The sequence below is a fragment of the Lichenostomus cassidix genome, chromosome 6, assembly GCF_008360975.1.
Source record: "Lichenostomus cassidix isolate B80296 chromosome 6, HeHo_3.0, whole genome shotgun sequence".
Classification (NCBI taxonomy): domain Eukaryota; kingdom Metazoa; phylum Chordata; class Aves; order Passeriformes; family Meliphagidae; genus Lichenostomus; species Lichenostomus cassidix.
In genome coordinates, this window is record NC_139487.1 from 7,382,342 (window position 1) to 7,403,998 (window position 21,657).

The following is a 21,657-nucleotide window of genomic DNA, read 5'->3' on the forward strand; positions in this document are numbered from 1 at the left end:
GCTTTTAAAGTGCCCATTCCACAGTAAGATTCTGATTTCTCTTCTGCATCCAAATACATTAAGGCTCACAGAGATTTCATAATTGCATCTCTTCTTGTTTTTCTCAAGAATCCTCTGACAAGGAAAAGCTAAAAATATTTTAAGAGAGGATAGGGAATTCTTCTTGAACAAAAGCTAGCATTTCCCTTTCATCACATGGATAAAACATGCTTAAAGAGAACATTCCCTTGGACATCTATAACTCAAGCAAAATATTTGAAACCACAACCCTTACTAAAAGCAGATAGAAAGGAAAATAATTACTGAGTGCCATAGTAATGTAATTAAATTCATTCAGAGGAGAACTGTTTGTAATATGATGACATTCTTAGCATGAGACAACCTTGACAACTTGATTCTAAAAGTACTAGGAAGAAAACTACTGTACCCAACAGTTCATTAAGTGAAAAGTTTATTTCACCAACTGACTTCTTATTTATATCATTTTAAACCCTCTCCAGAAAGGACTGGTTGTATCCAGCCACACAAACTCCAAAAGCATATGGCACAAACTATCACAAACACTGATTGTCAATGTTATTCTTCCCTGGTATCCTGACATTCTTTTACTAGGAATTTTTTAAATTCCGTTTGCTGTCATTTAAAAAAAAATTAAATCAAACACAATAGGTAAAGTAACTCAATATTCTAAAATATAAGGTAATGTATTATGTACACCCATACACATTGTATATGAAAAAAACCTCAGTATAACAAACATTTCACCACCTATTCATGAAAAATGCACTATTGTCCTTTACACACAATGTTAAGAGTCTGATTATCCATTTCATTCTATGAGCTTCCTGAACTTTGCCTTCATATTAAAGAACAAATCCTAAAAAGATTAAACACAGTAACTTAAGACTATAGCAATTGAAAGTCAGGCCTGCAGTCTACTTTCAAGTGCAAAATTATGAACAGCCTTATTAATCCTTCTTATACCATAAATATTAATTTAATAGAGAATATATAAATTTAATATAATTTTATTTCTTTATAGATTAACTATTTTATTAATTATTAAGTTACTAATAAAATATTTATATAAATTTTTTATCCTGCAACTACTGCTAAGCCCTTGCTGGCGTATGCCTTCATAGAAGTTAACTTCTCTACAAAACCAAGAGATGTTTCCTGTCCTGAATCAATTACAAGCCCCAAATCTTACTTTGTGGACATCCTCAAATTTCACCTGTTTCTAAAACACTCCTTACTTTGCATAGAGTGACCTCCTTAAGGAGTGTTTCTTTCAAATCCTGCCTCAAGCAAACACTTCTCTAAGTACATGAAACCTCTGAACCGAGCTCATTATCCACACAGCTCCCGAAAATTACTTTCTGAGGAAGTCTATTTCCCCCTCCCAAAACCTCCACATGATTAATTAGATGAGCTAATATACAGTACTTCTGATCCGCAGCCATCACACACATACACACAGCTCGGCTGTTTCCTCTTTGCTGCGCGAGTGAATAATTTAAGAGTCAAAAATCACACGTACACACTAAACCCTGGAGAACTACACAGGCAAATCCAGACTTAGTACAATTCAACGTGAGGGAGAACAAAAATCCTTCTGATAGTCTTAAGCACGGACAGTTGTTGCCAAGAGAAGCTGTGGACTCCCCACCCCTGGATGTGCTAAAGACCAGGCTGCAGGGGCTCTGAGTAACCTGGTCTAGGGGAAGTTGTCCCTGCCCATGGCAGCAGGGTTGGAACCAGATGATCTTTAAGGTCCACAGCAAGAAGCAGGTCAGATTTATGCAGCCTATAACCCAAGTTATCACTGAAAACAAGTCCACAGATGCCTTGAACAATATCACCATCCCAACGAGCTTGATGTGCTTGTTGAGCACAAAAAAAAAAACTATGTAATGCCAATGTGTGTTGACCAGAATATGCAGCTTTTTCTGCACTGCAGCAGCCCCACACACAAACCTGCTAATCTCAGTTCATAATTCCCTTCAGGGCCATGGTCTGCAGGCTCACATGCATTTCCATAGAGATTTTTCACAGCATTTTCCACTTTTCAGCAATGACAAGATCTTTTGGACTAGAGTAATCTTAACTATAAGGTAAGTACATCCTACCAAGAAGGACGTAATGTGTAAAGAACAGAGAAGTCAACAAGAGTGAATAAAGTATCCTTAAAAACAGAAATACACATAAAATTAAGACATCCTATCATTTAAACTACATGATCAGAACACATCCTGAGTTTGCATAATATGCTATCTTAAAGTTTGACATTTACTCAGCCAGCCTCCTCAATACTTCTGGTCTGTTAAAAGCAAACAAAATAAAACAGACAAAAAAGGAAAAAAGGCCTTAATAGAGATGAAAACCCCAAAAGTTGCTGCTTCTTAAAAGACCTGTAGATTTCTAAACGTGGGATGCCTGAGAATTTCCTTCATCAAAAAAATTTTTTCTTTAAAAAAGTATTCCTTCAAGTAGCCCCAGAACAGGAGATATGACACACTGAAGTCTAAGCCTCCACTGGCATAATTATGAGAACAACAAAGAATATTTCTTCCACTAAAGATCATGTGTGACTATGCTCATACTCACCAAAATTAGCATATTTATTTTTGTCATTCTCCCAGCCTAGAAGCACAATAATTAATATCCATACCAGTGAATTACATAAAGACAATAGAGAAAGTTGTAGATTGCAAAGTTACAACATAAACTAGAATATCACATGTTGCACAGTGCTTTCCTGGATGATCACGGGAAACCAGACTAAAGCTCAATTGCCCTACTTAAAAGTGAGGACTAAGATTAAGAGTGTCCTTCATCTGCTTTGGTTTTCTTGAGCAGCTGGAAATAAAAGACACATTTATCAGGATGATTAAACAATATTGACTATGAAGAGCTACAGGTAATGTGTCAAAAAGAACTGATCAACCAACAGGGTTTTTATTCATAATAGGTAGGGCTTTTAAAGATCTTTATTGAGCATGACCTCAAAACTATCAAAGCAACTCAAAGGAAAAATTCAGAGGAAGATGTTCTCAAATTCCATTTCAGTGTAGCATGGCAAGCTTTCAAGAGAAGCTAACATGCACTGGCTCTGCTTTCCAGTCCCACTGCTACTTAGAAATGCAGCCAATCTAAATTGGAAAACCCAAATCTAACTTTAAAGGAATATTCTGCTTACATTCAGCTGTCTATCACTCCAGACTTATGTTACAGAACAGATTTCTGAATGCATACAAAGCCCAAATGCAGTAAGTGCATTTCAAGGTTGTATAGAAAATTGAAAATAAAATAATCCAGCAATGTTCCCATTTATGAACACCTTTTGTGAAATCAATATATTAAGCTGTGGTTTGTTTGTTCCCTGCCTCCAACACCACCCCTACTCTTAAAAAAAAAAAAAAAAAAACAAAAGCAAAAACACAGTAGATCAGCTACAAACTCAGTCCATCTTTCGTGTCCTGGGTCCACCTTTCAAGATCAATTCTCTAAGTAGTCATCAACCTCTAACCTACACTGGCATTTAAACCTGCATTAACAGAGGCCCCCCCTGTATATTTACTCAATGACATACATTATGGGTTTGGAACAGTCAGTGAAAAATACCATCACAAAACTCCTCAGTTATAAATAATAATATATATATGAATAATAAATTTCATATTCTTTCTTGTATCCAATTATGTTACACAGTAGAAGTCTCTAAGAAAACAAAGACATTCAAACTGTATTGTATATTGCAGGGAAAAAACTTCACTAATTGAAGACAATTCAGTCTTCCCAAAAGGAGGACTGATACAGAATTACAGAAAATTTTATTTACCCCCAATCTTCCATTTCAATTCAGTTACTTATTTGTTATGTTACCTTAGACAACCACACAACTTCAGGTTTCCTAGATGTAAAACAGCTCAAAAAAAGAAGTGTCTGCTTCCCAAGGCCATTGTGACAAGCAGCTACCCAGTGCTTAAATAAGATATCCAGATAGAGTATTCTACAGATGGGTAGAGGTAAGGCCATCCTTGAATGCAGATGGGGGGGTTTAGCCCTGTGAAAGCTAAAATAGTACAAGCAGTTTATAAATTAAAAACTCTAGAAAATGGTGCCACTTTTAGTTTCAAATAGATGCTTGCTCCTACAAAGTGCTACAGTACTAAAACCATCAGGGTGGTGAGGAGAACAGGACGCAGATTTTAAATACACATATTCTAATTTTAACACTTACATCAGCATTAGGTTTTAGAAAACATCTGCAAAAATATTTTCTAACAAAATTGCCTTAATATGATATTGCAGCTGTGCACACAAGTGCAAATCCATGTGTTTTTAGAAGCAGCCATTTGTTTGATCAGCATTTTTCATTTTTCAGGACTACCTTCCAGCTCCTGTCCGATGTCTTGGTTTAAGTTACCTATTGGAGAAGACTAAGGACACAAACCAAACAGATCCTATAGTTCTACAGTTGGATTAATCAGCATTTCAGTTTTCCTCATAAAGTTGAAATTATCAAAGTATTCCTTTATGGAAGTCAAAATGTATCTAAGTTTTCTCGAGTTTTCAAAGCTGAGATTAATTAACAAGAAAATCAAGCTCACCATAGTTTAGTCACTTCTATCCATTACAAGAAGGAAAATACTTTAAACTACAGCATGTCTAAAAAGATATTTTTCTGACTAATTTATCTTTGTCCTAGGACTGGGGGTGGCAATCAATGAAGCCCATTTGTCTTCTTGTTCCACAGTGCCTCATGGTTTTCTTACACCTTAAACAAAGTTTCTGCTAAGCTCACCAGAATATTTAAAGGCATCACCGACCCCAGCTCTCCTCCCAGGCTTTTGAACAAAAACACTGCTGCTCATGTTTGGCTGCCACAGCTGGTAACACACACAGTTAAAATCTGGTCTTTTTGTGACACAGCTGTTTGTTCTACAGTCCCAGCTCCTGCATCCAAATAGTTACATGACATACTCTGCATTAATCATTTTTTCATGGAAGGCAACTTATCAGCCTTCAAGACAACAGAGAACTAGCTGAAAATTCAAACACATGGGAGCAAACATAAAGCTATGCATAAAAGTGCATATCCATAATAAAAAAATCTGTATTTTAAGACTGAATTCAGATTCACAATTCTGTAACAGCACCAATGCCATTGACCTGCTAATTAGGAATGCATGATTCTTTGATATTGGCACAGGAATGCAATGACTAATATGGAGCACTGTATTCCTACAGGTAAAGCAGTAACTCTTCAAAACAGCCATTAAGTACTGCTGCACTTCACAAGATTTTGTTTGGAAGATTTCATTCAAGGCTGGGGGTTAGGTCTGTGGGGGTCTTACTTCTGAAACCAAGTCTTATCAGTGACAGCCAATGTAGAATTTTTTCCACTGAGTCTATAAGAAGAGAATATTATTCTGTAATACAGGCTGCAAGGTTTTTGCTTCATCTGACCTAATGAGGCCGTGATTTTACTCATCTCTTTGAGGTACACAGCATAGTCTGGACAACAGTACTTCATGCCCTAACATTTATCACATTCTAGGAAGAAATGCAATCTCTAAAATTTTATCTAGCTTATTGGCTGTACCTCATGGGTCACCTCAAGTCTTTAAACTTACAGGAAGTGTTATTTCCTTTTTACAGATGAAACACTGAAGCACATAAATTATGGAAGAAATCCATAAGAAAATGTAGACATGGAGTGTGATCATTTTATGCATCTGCATCCAATCTTTAAGTAATTCAGTCCTTGTCCTGTTGCCAGGTAATCCTAGAATATCCTGGATTCAAAACTCCCTACCCAATTCAAGGTTATCAGATATGTGCTGCTTAAAACTTGGAAATATTCTGCAGCTAGCTTGTTTTTAAACATCACTAGCATGAATGGAGGAAATATTTTGCCATCAGAGAGAGCAGCAGCTCATTTCCATCCTTAGCTAAGAAATATAAAAATACTGATTCAAACAGATCCTAGAATCCATTTCTTGGAGATAAGTAACGTAAGCTTTAAATTTTGGGAGAGATTGTGTAGTGGAGCTCATTTTATTTTAAATGCTGCTGCATTAACAGAGAGTTTAAGATGTTTACCCTGGAATATCCTATAGCTGCTGGCTAAATTATTTTTTAGAGGTCTAAAAACTTGAGGTTTTTCTCTCTGGAGGAAACTTCAAAGCCAAATGCAGTTCTTGCACCTTGGGAATGAACACTAAGTAACAAACGGTGTTGAGCTTAGTTCCATCATTTCTCAATAGGGTCTTGGTCCTCACGGAGCTCTGAAATCAATGCAACTCTTTGTCCACTCATTAGATTTTTAAAGGACAGCCTATAAAGCTGGTTTGAAAATTCCCACTGCTCACCCACCTCATGAAAACATCTACTTTGCTTATAGTTTACTGTTGTTCTTTTATTACTGTTAGCAGCTGCAATTCACTGGAGTGCTCATGTTTTCAGGTATCATCATCATCATTTATTTCTCCTTACATGAACTTTGTAGCATGTTTTCCAAGCCTAGACGATACAGTTAATAGCAAATTTCATAGACACTCTCAGATAATTATTCTTCAGTACTGCAGGAGTTTTCCAATGCTTTTTTGTTGCCTATGTGTTTCAAAATAAGGTCTTTTTTCACCAGCACTTGTTAGGATGTGTAAGAATATCCCAAGGGTATTCCTGTAGTATCTCACATTACCTCCTACCTTTTCTGCCTACATTTTGATACAATTAAATCAATTTCTAGTACAGTGTGATAGACTGAGCTCTCAAAAACTACTTGTACTCATTTTAAAAAGATGACATGAATTATGGTAATGCCTTCCAAAATATGATCATCATGCCTTCCCTTTGATTAAAGAAACGAAGAGAAACACAGTGCAAGACTACTTATTTGCCAAATTAAATTTAACACATAGTAAGTACTAAATGCTATAACTTGTACAGCCATTTATGGATAGACATAAGCATGCATTGCTATAACAGAGCTTTTTACAAACCCAGAGCAATGGCAACCAGCCTCTGATGCTGTCTGAAGGGCTGGCAGGGTCAGCAGCCATCTGTTCCCACACTTCTTTGCCTCAGTAACAAACTGCTTAGCCTGCAAACAAACCAGACTCCAGAACCCACCAGCCCCTTGCCAAACTTGCATTTGGATTCTGAGAGCATATGGATGCTCTCAGATTTACACAGAGGAAGGGACACTGTACATTGTTAATGATCTAGTGCTTGGTGGGGAAGAAGGATGTTTTCAAAAGGGCACAGCTCCATCCCAAACCCATACATGTTTGTAGCCCCACAATTACATATCACTCCTAACAGGGGAGGATGTGTTCAGTTCACAGACCAGCTTGGGAAAAGCAGGGCCTTGCTACTCAGGATGCAGCAACTCCTAGATGATTTTGAGGTAGAAAATCATGGTCTGAGCTGCCAGCACAGGACTAAGGTGAGAAGCTCTGGCTGCAGCTCCACAGCAGGGGAGAAGCTACTCTGCATCTTCATTTCAGCAGCACAACCATTACCCAAAGCATCTAGTTCTGGCACTCACAGCTCAAGACCACTGATAAAATAGGGGAGGCTGAAAACCAAGAGACCAACCAAAGAGTGAAAAGTTTGTTTTATGTTGACACAAGGAAATTTCCATTCACAGTGAGGAAAAGGTGACCATATCTCTACTTACACAGGGAAGGGAGACCTCACCTATTAAAGGCTCCACAATGAAGGCATGACTCAAAACACAAGAAAGAAAGGTAATTAAAAGGGACAAAAAATAAGGTAGATTAGATCTGTGTATTAGGTTTCTGCACTTGTTTTTCTGGTTAGAGAAAACAGTGAGAACAACCAATGGAAAGTTTGAAAGTCTATAGTGGGCTTTGAGTCAGTGGAAGTGTTTTCAGACACATGCAAATGCTTTCTAAGGCCTGTGTTCAACTCACACAGGAATTAATTCAGAGTTACCCTAGTGCCTGCAAAACGCAAGAAGTAATAAATAATCAGAGTTTATTACTGGTCTTCTCTATAAAAACCCTTAAAAACCACTAAAATGGTTACTGGTAAAATTGGTAGTGTTAGGACAATGTATGGACTCTGTGATTTTAAGGGTCTTTTCCAACCTAAATAATTTCATGTAGCAAGTATTAAGCAGCCAAAAAAATACATTACAATCAAATTAATTTTTTAAGTTTGCAAGAAGACCGCTTTCCTTTGAAAAAGCACTTTTCAGTGAAGATTGCTTTGCTTAGGAGGCATTTAATATGATTTTATGGCTTACGCTTCTATATTCAAAACAAGATTTACAAAAAAATTATTCCTTAGAAATTAAAACTATCTTTATAATACAAGCTAGAATGGTATTTTAATACAGAGAGAATAAATCACATTTAAATAGTTTTTCAGAGCACCATGGCTAAAATAACTTAAGACCACATTTTATAAGAGTAAAATCATGGTCACTGATGCTTTTCCAAAAGTTTAATTTTATTAACATTCACACATTGAGTTATAAAAAGGCAATTTGCAGGTGCAAAATCTCACACTCAATTGCACTGATGTCAGTAAGAAGAATTATTTCTTGGATCAGATACAGGCCACGCTGATGACAAAGACAATTTTGCAACTCATAGCATGACTCAGGGATTTCACCCTGTAAAACAGAAGTTGCACCAATTTAATGGTGCTGTTTTGCATTAAAATTCTGGGAAACTAAATCTGGACCAATTTAAAAGTAACAATTTTTTTTTTTCCTATCTACACCTGCTGATGCTGCCAACTCCTTTGGATCAGCAGGAGCCTTATGCAAGTGAAGTAACTTGAGGAAACTAAGCTAGCTTAAAAAAAATTGGCTGGTAGGTGGGGAGAAATGTTCCTGTTGATACTTTTCAACTCTCAGCAGCAATATTAATGCTTACATGAACCAGCAAGATGTAATCCAAGAGAAGCATGAAGGAGAAAGTCACCCCCTTTCACAAAAGTCTGAACTTCAACTGGCTGCAGCTAAAGCTAACTTTTTTCTTTAGATCTCTTCTTACACAACATTATCATTCATTTACAATCTGCAATTTAAGGACACTTTCCTTGCATGAGTCATTCTGCAGACAGCAGAATTCAGAGTTTTAGATAGAAATAAGGATTTTGCCTGGAATAACAAAACTTGATACTCTTCAAACATTTCAGTTGTGAATGTACTTGCACTTGGAAAGTGTTTTGTCCTTGAAGAATGCAGAAACTCTTATAGGAGCTCTAAAAATTAAGAGCATGCAGGAGGTAGTTTAGAAGTACAAAAAGAACATCTGGAGGCAAGGCTTAATCATCAAATAGATCCATTTGCTCTTACTCTCTCCATAACAACTGGACATCTAGGACTAGGTAAAGCAGATTAACTGAAATACAGGTCCTCAAAGGTGCTCACCTGTCCTGTTCTGCTTCATTACACATCACACTCATGGCAATCAAATAAATAACCACAAACATCTGAAGACACAACCTAATTTTTCAAAGGCATCATTTTACAGTGGCTATTTCTAGTCATTCAGGTATTCAAAAACTTCAGAGGAAGATAAATTCCATGCACAAAGTTTTCTCAAAGACTCTTCCACAAACCAGTGCAAAGCAGAGCTAGAGAAAGGGAAACTTTCTACTCCAACATGGAGGAAATTTTTTTTCTTCTAAGAAGTCATTCTATGAGTAGCAAAACTAATGAAACCTGTTTTCCTGCACTGCTGCATCTCAAGACAATTGACTTTGACATCTAAATACGTAGAAGCAGTGACAGCAGTTTTTACTGCAGTTGGGCCATTCATAATGTTTGAATTCCCTGGAGTCTCATAACAGAGCTGATTTAGGCAGCCCTTCCCTCTCCCTTCTGCCCAAACTCCTATCATGAGAAGTGCAACTGACCAACATATTCAAAGGCATAGAACAGGGAAAGAAAGAGTGGCAGATGTAGCATTAAAAGCTTCACTTCCTTAATAAATCAGCCTAGCAAAACAAAACTGTACACTGTCCTTTTATGCTTGTGGTTTAGTTTATATGCTGGGAACTGTGCTGCTTGAAGCTCCCTGCTATAAAACAGAACCTGCTCACCCATTGGCTTTCCTATCTTTCACCTGGCAAAATTCCTTTCCCCTCTCTTTTTATACTAAATTTCCCTTTTTTATTTTGGTTTAAAAAAAAAAGTTTTACATTCTTTCAGAGTAGAGGTGAAGAGGTGGCAAAGGAAAATGGGGATTTTGAGAAAGGTGAAAATAAGTCAGAAAGTCAGAGTTGCATGCAGATATCCAATCTGGACAGAGAGTAAAATAATTTCCCACCAGGCAGACATGAGGCCTAACTCATTCTGAGAGGAGACTGTCTTGGATGTGAATGCACTGCAGTAAGAGTAGCAACATCTGCATTTCTGCAGTGTTTTACCACAGGCTTTACAATAAAAAGAGTAAATTCAATGTTGGTAAATAAGAGAAACAAAATTATAAAATCGTGCTAGACAGTCTCTTTGCCCATCTTGCCCCTCCATCCTCCCTTCTTTCATCCAGTCCAGAGCAACATTTGCAAAGCAGTTTACTTACTCAGTAGTTCTCCTACAGGAAAAAGGCAAGGTTACCACAGTATTGTCAATTAATTTTGACACCTGCTTACAAAGATTGATCAATTATTTTTGATGGCTCTCTACTATGTTATTATTTCTCAGTTTAGAAGAGAACTAAAACAAAACCAAAAACACTACACGTCTCTCACCAAAGAATTAATGGTCCCACAATACCCTCAGGCAAAGTATTTCTCCTTTTACCATAATGTTCCTGGTACTTGCTAATGCAAGTCACTCACTCCCAGAGAGCAAAATAACCATACCTCACTTACACGAAGAAGAAGAAAGAACCTTTTATTTTCAAGTGTTTTCCTACCCTTGAAAATATGTTTTTTAAAATATTGTAGTGACAGGTGTTACACATGTCCAATTTAGGTCATTAAAAGTTCAGTTTAAATCTTGGGTAACAGATACACACGCAGGCAATTCAAACAGCCGTGACTTGGAAGCCATGTAAATATTTAGAGTAATACACGAGGTTCTATTAACATTTCTGCAGATTGTATCTACAACCCGCGAGCTAGCTGTTAATGCGGTTTTAATAGCCACAAACACACTTTTCAATCTTTGCCATCCTGAAACAATCTTTAGAATAACCCTTAATGACAGAGGCAACTGCTGAAAAAGTGACGGACATCCGACAGAACTTGCCAGAGGAAGGTACCACTGCTGCAAAAGTCCATTCGTGGCTACTTAAGGGTAAAGCAGATACACTTCGCAGCCAAATGGAAACAAAATGCAAATATTCCACGACAATAATGCAAACCATCAGTTGCCACACAGATCGGGAAGGCTTTCAATCACCCACCCATCAGGCAGACTAAGTCTTTTTCCAGCTCTTCAGGTGGAAATACACGGAGCCTGACCCATCACCCATTCCACACCCATTTGAATTTTCAGGATTCAAAACACAACCACTCCGAGCTGCTGCTTGCAGCAGTATAAGACGCATTTAATATATTTCACTCCATCCCCAACTCACAGGGCTTGAAACGCTTTAAATCTTAGAATGCTTATTTTCAGCGCAGAATATACTTTGCTTCCAAGAATAAAGATTAAAGGTAAGCTATCAAAGATACCGGCTATGAGAGTATCCTCAGTGAAAAACAGGTCTCCAACAGCTTACTCTCGTGAGAAAAATCATAGTGCAAGTGTCATTGTCATTTCAAAAGCTAAGCATGAAAGAACATAGGGGAGTTAATGAGAAATCTATTCCGATTTCACCAAAACCCCTAACAGCACTTCGATTAACCACTGTGTTAGCTCAGCTCAGAAGAGGTGCCCTGCCAACATTCAGACAGAACTTCCTCTAGGTGGGGATGGATTATTAACTTTCTTCCAGAAGAGAAAATGTAACCACTGTGCTTCCTCACTTGACAAACACAACCAAGGTAAAGAAACGTAGATGTTTTAACAGATAAGCAAGATAATGCCTGGAAGGACGGGATAATAACTCCAGTAGCAATGCCGAGAATATACTCATTAACAACAAGCTTTGAAACTGAAATTACAATCTGCTTTGGTCCTCTCACTATTAGGGTTTGTTATGAGTGGCACCAAGACAAAGGATACAAGTAATCTCTTTCAAGAAAGGAAATAATAGCCCTGCAGATCCACATACACAAAGAAGATTCACCTGGGCCTCCTCTCATCACTCTCAATCCCTCCGAAATTAGCCCATTGTTCCACAGCAAAGAGCAGGACAAACCCCAAATATCCAATACACACAGGCAACAAACAGCCAACTTTAAAACCTTATTATCAAGTTCATAAGCAGAGATGTATTATATTTGCCTTGTGTTACCTTTATAGATAATTATAATCTTACTGCTGCATTAATCCACCAAATATCAGTTAATTGCTTCTTTTTCTGCACTGTGTACATCACTTCAGCCAACATGTCTGACTTCAGCTACTCCTTAACTTCCCCAGCTAACAAGTAACAGGATTTACTTTTCTGTTTATTTACGAATGAGTGACCTTGTATTAAGTATTTAATAGAGATGTAAATTATATAGCTCAATTTCAGTACTCTTGAGAGAAAAGCTGAACTTAAACACGATTTTAAATTAGACAGTTTTTGGTATTTAACCTACAAAAAGTAGTTTTCCACAGACAGAATTTGACTCCTCTAAGATGTAGCCTCACCAGTGTATTGCTATCAGCTAGATATTAGAACACTTTCCAGCTATATATGTCAACAAACTTAATAAATGGAGGTCCTGCTTATAAAGGGGTGTTTTACAGGGAATGAAATGGGATGTCCTGTCCAAGATTATATAGTGAAATAACAGCAAACAGTATTCTTCACAGCCAGTCTTTACACTGATACCAAAGGGGGCGGGAGGAAAGTGACAGCCCTATAAATTAAGTCTTCTTTCCCACTCCATATAGAAAAGCAAGTGTCAGGGTGTGCTTCCTTCTCACTGATCAATGACTTGGCATCACATTGACTTTTTCGAATGAGAAGGTAGTGATAGCTTGACGGAGTACTCCTTCCTTTGCAAAAACACATTATTGTTTTACATTTCCCACTCTCTCCTGCAAACCTTGTCACCAGGGTTGTACATTTCACTCAGCTGCACTCGTGTTGTCCTGAGTGTAACTGACTAATGCCCACTTCGTTTAAACACTTGAAAGAAAGGAAGACTGCAAGAAACTAAACACTCTCCCTCTTCAGAAGGAAAAAGTCACTAAAATCCACTACTGATTTTTGCTCCCTGGGCAGCCCCATGAGGTGCACATGTCATTTCCATGACACTTCCAGAAGGGACAGCAGCGACACAGCTTTAGGCCGATCTCTCCCCGTCTCTCAGTTCCCATGAAGTAGAGCAGCCTATTTTCAGCGATAAGTCACCGGGTGCTGCGTCCTGGGCTCTTAAGAGCTAGAGAAGACTATTTCATCCTTAACTTCTGCCACATACTTCCACCACGAACAAATCATACCAGACACAAGCAAAACAAAACAAACAAAAAAAAATAGGCAAGTGAAAGTGCCAGGAAAAGGACATAGGGATGAGAAGAAAATCGCAGTAAGCAGAGACTTACTTGAACCTGCCCTGGCAGTGTTGGCACTGGTCTCCCACCCAGCCCTGGTCGCAGACACAGGTGGAGTTGACACAATGACCCGAGAAGCAGGAGATTTTGTCGCAGGACTTGGACTGGGACACCTGGGCATAGAGGGCCAGGTAGAGGAAGCCGTAGAAGAGCAGCCAGCTGTTCACATCCAGGAGCGAGGCGAAGCAGCAGCAGCTGGCGGACGGGAAAGGTCTGCAGGAGCCCGGGGCAGCTCCCGCTCTCCGGCCGCCGCTGCCCAGGTCCATCTTGGCCGCGGGGGCCGCGGGCCGAGGCGCGGCCGGCGATAGCAGCTCCCCCTGAGGGGAGATAATCCAGCCGGCGAGATTCAAACCCCCCGCTTCCTCCTCGCCTTCCTCTCCTCCCTCCCGACCCCAGCGCTGCCTCCTCCGGCCCCTTCAGCCCTCCGCGCCCCGTCACTCCCGAGGGGAAGCCCGGCAGCGGCAGCCCTCAGCCATCCGCCCCTTCTCCTCGTCGTCCTCCTCAAGGCTCATCGCTCCCGTCTTCTTCCATGGAGGAGGAGAGCTGCCTCTTGACCTTGTGCTTTCTCCTCGCCAGATATGCCCCCGCGGCCGCGCACACGCCACCCTGGACCATGTATCCCGCGGCTCCCCCTTCTCCTTTGTATCCCGGTGCCCGCGGCACACACGCAGCGGCGAGGAGGAGCGCGGGAGGCGGGGAGCGCCGTCCTCTCGCCAGGCTGCCAGCTGGGAACTGAGGGCGGCCGGGCCGCGGAGCCGCTACGGCATCGCGCTCCGGCGGGGCGGGGAAAGGCTGGAGAGCTCTTATCCCCGCCGCGTTATTAGCCCTGCGGGGAAGGGAGGCGGGAAGGCGGCGGGAGGAGGGTTAGCAGCCCCTCCGCGTCCCAGCTGACAGCTTGCAAGCAGCCATTTTTAAAGGCTAATTGTCACCGCCGCTCGGAGCCGCCTCCCGCCCCTCGGCCCGCTCGGATCCGGCCCTCGCTGGGAGGGGGTCCGGCGGGGTGAGCTCACCCCTTGAGGTACCCCTTCCCCTGAGCTCCGGCCGCCGCCTCTCCGCTTCCACAGCAGGAGTCGGGGGAGCTGGAGCAGCACCGGGAATGCAATACCGAGCAGCACCGGGAGTGCAGCCCCTCACCGGGAATGCAGCTCCGGGAATGCAGCCCCAGGCAGCTCCAGGAATTCAGCCCCTCAGCGGGAATGCAGCCCCCGGAGCCCCCAGACGAGCCGCCCGTGCCGCGCACCTTGGCGCCCAGCAGCCCCGCAGCCCCGGCAGAGCGGCTCGGCTGTGCCCCGCTCTGCTGCCTCGGTTCCTCGGGGTGCCTCAGGTCCTGCAAAGTTCCGAGCCGTTTGCCTTGAACACCTCCCGGCTGGTAGCAGAAGAGATGTTGCAGCTTGTTTTGGGAGCCTCGCCTTCCTAAGGTTTACTCAATAGTCTCATTTTACGGTGCAAATCAAGACGTCGCCTCCTGCTTCCAGCATGATGAGCAGTCACAAAAGTTGCTGCCTTTCCATGGAGCAGTAAACAGAACAGTACAAAAGTAATCCTTGTGTTAAAGTTGCCTAAAATGTCCCTTTGTTTTAAACAAAGTGTTCCTTCTACAGCCTTTCTCAACTCTACTGTAACCTGTTTTCATTTTATGATCAGTCAAACTCTCAGAAACTTTTTCCTAGCAGGGAAATTGGGAATTTGTGATGTGATGTCTCTGTTCCAAGAAGATGAAGAAAGGGTATTTAATTTCATCTCTTGGTACCCTTTCTAAATAGACAGGTCCAAAATTACTCCATTAGTCTGGAATCAGATCCAAATCAACCCCTCCCTAGATTCTTAAGTTTTTACCCTTGAAGCAGGTAGGAATTTGTTTGGGTTTTGGTTTAACCTGTTTTCTTGGGCACACCACTAAACCTTCATGTAAATTTCCACAGTCCCTCAGTACTCCTGTAAGGGACACAGTAACATCCAGCAGCATCCATTTGTGCTTTGTGTGTAAAAGGAGTCAACCAAGATCAGGATGTCAAAGTCAAACACTAAGTACAAACATCACAGAATAAGAATCTGTGCCTTAAGGAGCTTACGGTATTGACAGAGGGAACACCTGAAAGTATGTGGGGAAAACTGAAGGAAAAAGTTATTTTTCCAGTTTAATTCTACAGGGTTTAAGGAGATCCACAAGTTGCTGTCAGTCCAGGACTACATTGCACAGTATCTTCCTAGCAGAGCTGAGACAGATAATTTCATTGTCCTGCATCAGACACGTTTCTTAGCTATTAGACACCTCTTTGTATGTGTTTGGCAATGAATTGGTGAGTTCATGCAAAGAGAGGAAAGGGAAATTGTGTTACTGCTTTATATTTTATGATAAAAAGCTGAGGCTGAAGCCTTTGTTGAACAGTCTGCTAATTGTACAATATCACATGTGATTAAGGCTGCTGAACAACTGTCCTTTGTTAAGTACTATTATGGGACCAGAAATGCAGTTAAAAGGAGATCACAGTCCAAGACACAAAGTCAGTTCAAGAATACCCTTTAATACAGAAATCCTTTAAAAAATACTTTTGCTTACCATGACAGGGAGATACATTCCTTCTCCTCTTTCTCAATTCCTTTAAACCAACCAAAAAAGTTCTAAAGCCATCTGAACCATCTTTTTCTCAGGCTGAAGGAAGACTTGGTTTCAGATCCACAGAAATCAGACAAGTTTTTGAAAATGTTTGAAATTGACATTCAGATTTTTTGAAATTACCATTCACAGCAAAGCTAAGATCTCAACAATCTTTTAGCAGGCAGGAGATCTATTCAAAAGCACAAAACCAAAACAAAACCAAAAGAAGAAGAAAAGAAACACAAATTTATGTTGGGCAAATTTAGAGAGCTTTATAGGTAATTCTGGGGGGGTGGAGGGAAAAAACCTAACATAAATAGGGCAACAGAAAAGACTAGGGTGGTTCTAAGAGGTGCAGAGAGTAGCATCATAGTACTTTTACTGCATAAACAATCATAAATAAAAATCTAAACACAAATAGAAAGGTTTCTAGAACATCAAGGAAGAAACATTGCACCACTGTCTCCTGGCTAAGAACTAGCACACTATGAAAATGAAGGAAAGCAAACCTTTTGGCTGCCATATGCCACAGCAATGCAGTAGAAATTTCATAACTCTAGGAAAGGAATTATGTACAAATGCCAATATTGGTTCTCTGCTGTGCTGATTTGATGGGATTTTTTGGTGTCAGATGAAGTTAACAAATCTGGCTGAGAGAAGTCAGATCTGTCAATCCTTTCATCTTTACATGCATATCTGTAAGTTCCACTTTTCTTGCAAGTGTAACATTTTACACCTTTCATCCTTTCAGTTCTTGACACAGAAATCATTTACACTTTTAAAGAACTAATGTACTGAACCATCTTGGGTAGATTTAGAACTTTAACACATTTGAATAACTTATCAAAAGTTTTAAGTTACTGAATAAAAACACATAATGAGATTACAATTTAGAGTAGTGATGTAGAAGGTTATGTGAACAAAGCCTTCCAAGAATATATCCATTGTAATAGGAAAGCAAAATAAACAGAATTCGTATAAAATATAAATTCTTCTATGCTATTGCTATCAAAACTTAAGCCCCTATATACAAGGAGAAAAACGCTGATACATTCACAATCATTCAGTAAAACAGCTTGAAGTATATTTAAAGTTCTCTGTGGCTGCTGTTGTGAGACAGTGAAGTAGAAAAAAGAAAAAAGGCCTCAAACACAGACTTCTCGAGCTGCTCAGAATCTCTGCAAAACTCTGAGGACCAGAATATGGCAGAACCCATCCTCTCCTCTCTACCCTCCAAGCACACATAGGCAACCTCCCTGCTCTGCTGAGATCAGTGAAGCCTTTCTGCAGACATCCTCCTCACTTAAGGATGCTCAGTGCTCTTTACACTATCCAGTGCAGGGTTTCACAATGGTGTTGAGAACAGTGTAAGTGGCTAAAGAGCAAAGGGAGAAAAAAAGAATACCATTGGGCTTGACCTCTTTGCAAGGATATTAAGAGAAACAAATGCTTTCTGTGCCCTTTCCTTTCTCCTTGGGACAGATATTATTGGGCTCATTAAGTAGAAGGGGCCAAGCTCTGCCCTGCTTCTGGACAGGGATATATAGATCTGCCTTGGCCTTATGACATATTGGTAAAGCTGGCGTGTAGACAGCTGTAGAGGAGGTAATAGCTGCAGAGTGATTTGATAGCTTCGAGAGCTGCCCTAGCCTAGCACACCAGAGGAGTGCACAGGCTGCCCACTGAGCCTTACAGGGGAACCTCAGTGCAGCCTTTCCCCTCACTTTCCAAACATGCATCCAACAGTTTGTGTGGAGGACAGCAAAAGGCTTTCTTTTCTTTTTTTTTTTTTTCCATAAATCCCTCTCTGATTTTTCATTGAGCAACGCTGAGTCACCTGAGCCACTCCAAAAAAGCTTTCTGATATAACAGAAACCATCAGTCTCTTTTGTGAGGTAAAACAAACTTGTCCCTACTTATCGGATTCTAGTGCTAACAGAATAATGTGTGTTACAATTTTCTGTTCCTATTGTCTTATCTGGTAAGTCAACTCTTGGGAGGTATCAATTTTATAAGATTAAGAATATAAACTTTCCCTTGCCTACTCAGTTTTTTCAAAATTTAGAAAGAAATATAAGGCTTCCCTTGCTGACTTACTTTTTCTAAACTTACAAAGAAATGGAGTTCACAGAAAATTCACTGGCAGACTTCTAAAGTGAAACCTTGATAGAAAAATCTTACCTTTCTTTAACACCCATGGGTGTATTTTGCTACAGTAGTCACATTTGTTTCCATCATCTCCAAGAGGCAAACTGCCATACAATAAAGACTGTAAGTGCTGTAGGAAATTTACCAAACTCAGAAACATCCACAAAACAACAGAGGGGGAAATTAATGTTTATATTATTTTTTTCCAATTTTTTTCATTTTGTATCTGAAGAAAAAAGCTTTAGAGTCAGTTCTGTATTTTTTTTGCATATGCATGAGCTGAGGTGTAAAATCTATCCTACTAAGAAAGAGCCAGGCTTTTATTGGAATCTTTGTTCCTTTGCAGAATTTTTTCATGAGGAAAAAAATAATGATATTTTTGCACTCCTAAATTGTAGACTGTGGATGAAGAATAACAGGGTAAATCACAAGTTGGCTTCAAGTCCATTTAAAGGTGAAAAAGGCTTCAGAAAACAGAGACCAGACAATAGCAAGTTCTATCAGCACTGATAATGATATCATCACTATTTGAAACACCTCTCTGCTTTCAAATAAAAGTCTACCAAACCAGGCAATAAAATCATATTATGCTTTTCAATCTTCTTTCTGTAAACAAATTAAAAATTAAATAGACAACACGATAGCATTTCCACATATGACAGAATGAATCTCCTGACATTGATCTGGGCTCTTAGTATGAACCTTTTATTTTTTAAAATACAAAGTTTTCAGAAGTCTTCCTACTGAATAGATGTGTAATTGTATGCCATGCATAAACCTTGATGCATCCTGCACTGACATTTCCCACTGCAAATGTCGCTTCTGCTGAGGTTTTTTTCTGCATTCATTCTGCTGCCTTTCATTTTCCCTGCTATTCCTTCTGGAGTTTTTCACAGTCTTGGTTAATCTTGACTAAGCTAAGGCATTTTTTCCTTGTCAGCAAAGCTCCTTCTCACAATTCAACCTTTCTTACACATCATTAGTAGGTGTACTGAATTTATCCAATACCCTTTAATGATCCCAAAGGGACACCGCTATTAGATTTTTCTAGCTGAGAAAGCATTTACTTTGAGCTATTTTCTCTCATTCTTTTCTAAATTAGGACATGATCTTTGGGATTCGTACCTCTGTTTCCTTTATTTCTGTATTTGTTCTTTTTATTCACAGATTCAACAAAATACTGAAAAAATTGGAAGATAATGAAATTCCATTGACCTTACCGGGATTTTCACCCCTGCTTCAGCATTTAGCAGAGGCTTCCTCATTTTTCTGGCTAGTTTGCTAAATGGTATGAAAAAAATTTTTAAAAATTTAAAAGCCTTACAAAAATATTTTGTAAACAAAAAGAAAAATAAACCATATGCTCCAGTTTTCTCCTATCTGCTGTTTTTCCTTTGCAAGCCTTAGGAAGAATGCATTTATTATTGGTGGCTTACTGGTTCTTACTCATCACATTATGCTTTACCCAGGAGCTTTGTAAGTCCTACACCAATTTCTTCCAAGGCTATTTAAGCGTGACTTCTCCATCCATGTTGTCAGGCTGACAAATTTCATCTCTTTTGGAAAAAAAAACCAACATCAACAAAAAACAAAACAAGCAAACTTCCCCCCAAAAGTAAAATGTTGGGTAACAATTTTCATCTTAATGTCACAGTTCAGCTCCTTTGGACTGACACTGCCTAGTCTTAGTCATTCTACTTCAAAATAATGTCATGTAGATTTCTTACTCTTCTTTAAAATAAAAACCCAGCTTTTTAATAATGGCTACATTGGTAACCCCTTTAATACTTGATTTTATAATATATTTTTTAATACTGCAATGAAATTACTTGCTTCTCCTAAAATTACATTTTCCTTTCTAGTTGCTACTTTTGGAGCCTACTTAATTTTTCGGGTTTTTTTTTCCTTTTGTGTGTATTTAAAAAAATTACTTCTTTTTTTTTTTCAGTTAATACTTGAGTAGTTGTACTATTAGACTTTGGAAAGTGATGCTTGCAAAAAATGGAAAAACAAGTACATCAAATAGTCTGCAACAAGGATAGTGAAACAATAATTGTACTAGGCATAATGGAATAATGGAACTAAATTATGCTCTCTTTTTGCCATTTGATTTGCATAAAATTGGCAAAAATGAGAGGCTACGCATGCATTGATCCCTGTCTTGTCTTCTAGATGTCATAAAAGAATTGAGTAGATTAAATTTTCCCTCAGTATTAGTGTTGAAACAGACATTATATGCCAAGAATCTAACTGGCATATTGTATTCATTCAATGCAACTATTTTCAGTAATTTGAAGAAATAACTCTCTTGTATAAATATAACACTTTGTCAAGCACACAAGCAGTTATTTAATTAGCTGAAGACATTAATTTCCATAGCTTCAGATAATGGTAGAAATCATCATTATTAAGAATTACATTATTTCCCTGAATTAACAAGGTTTATTGCCTCAGATGAGCAAAGAATGCGTGTGGCATCTCCTGGTTGTGTACCTGGGCATGGGGGAGTTTGAAGAAGAGTTGAGATGCTGACCTTATCCATGCCCTCAGCCAGGGATGAGGCTCAGGATGTGCCATGGGCAGGTCTGGCTGCACAGGTGGGCATGCAGCATAGCTCTCTCTAGGACTAGTTGCTGAGGAAAATCTTCTCACCAGCCTGGCACGTTGCTCCTCATCAGCAAGGCTTTGAACCAGTTTTAAAATTTGCCAGGGAAAAAGGTCTGCAGGCTTTGGTTCCTCCTCTTTTCAGGTTATAGATTTAGAATCTGTGTGGTCAAAGCCAAGGAAGACAGGAGAGAAAGGAGAGAATTGAAAAGCTTCTGGGAAAGGAAGAATGCAAAGTGAGCCATCAAACACCTGCAGTACAGACCCATGAGCAGAAACACAGAATCAATTCAGTTGGAAAAACTTCTGAGATCATCAAGTCCAACCTATGCCCCAACACTGCCTTGTGAACCAGACCATGGCACTGAGAGCCACATCCAGTCTTGCCTTGGACACCTCCAGGGATGGTGACTCTACCACCTCTCTGGGCAGCCCATCCCAATGTCTAATCACTCTTTCTGTGAAAAAAAATTCTTCCTAATGTCCAACCCAAACTTCCCCTGGTGCAGCTTAAGACTTTGTTCTCTTGTCCTGTTCCTGGTTACCTGGGAGAAGATGTTGAGCCCCAACTTGGCTACAACCTCCTGCCAGAGAACAATAAAGTCATCCCTGAGTCTGCTTTTCTCCAGGCTGAACACCCCCAGCTGCCTCAGCT

General features: G+C 39.7%; 1 protein-coding gene across 4 annotated transcripts in view; it reads right to left on the reverse strand.

The window, feature by feature from the left end:
• ATRNL1 (attractin like 1) overlaps positions 1–14,541 on the reverse strand; it is a 431,564-nt gene extending 417,023 nt beyond the window's left edge. For 2 of the 4 annotated variants that reach the window (XM_085064762.1, XM_085064761.1), the window contains exon 1: positions 13,643–14,540. In XM_085064762.1, coding sequence (XP_084920888.1) covers positions 13,643–13,917 — 275 coding nt within the window. In that variant the 5' untranslated portion in view covers positions 13,918–14,540. Of the gene's footprint in view, positions 1–13,642 lie in introns of all 4 variants that reach the window. The other 2 variants (XM_085064764.1, XM_085064763.1) reach the window with 1 other exon arrangement.
• Positions 14,542–21,657: the final 7,116 nt, after the last annotated feature.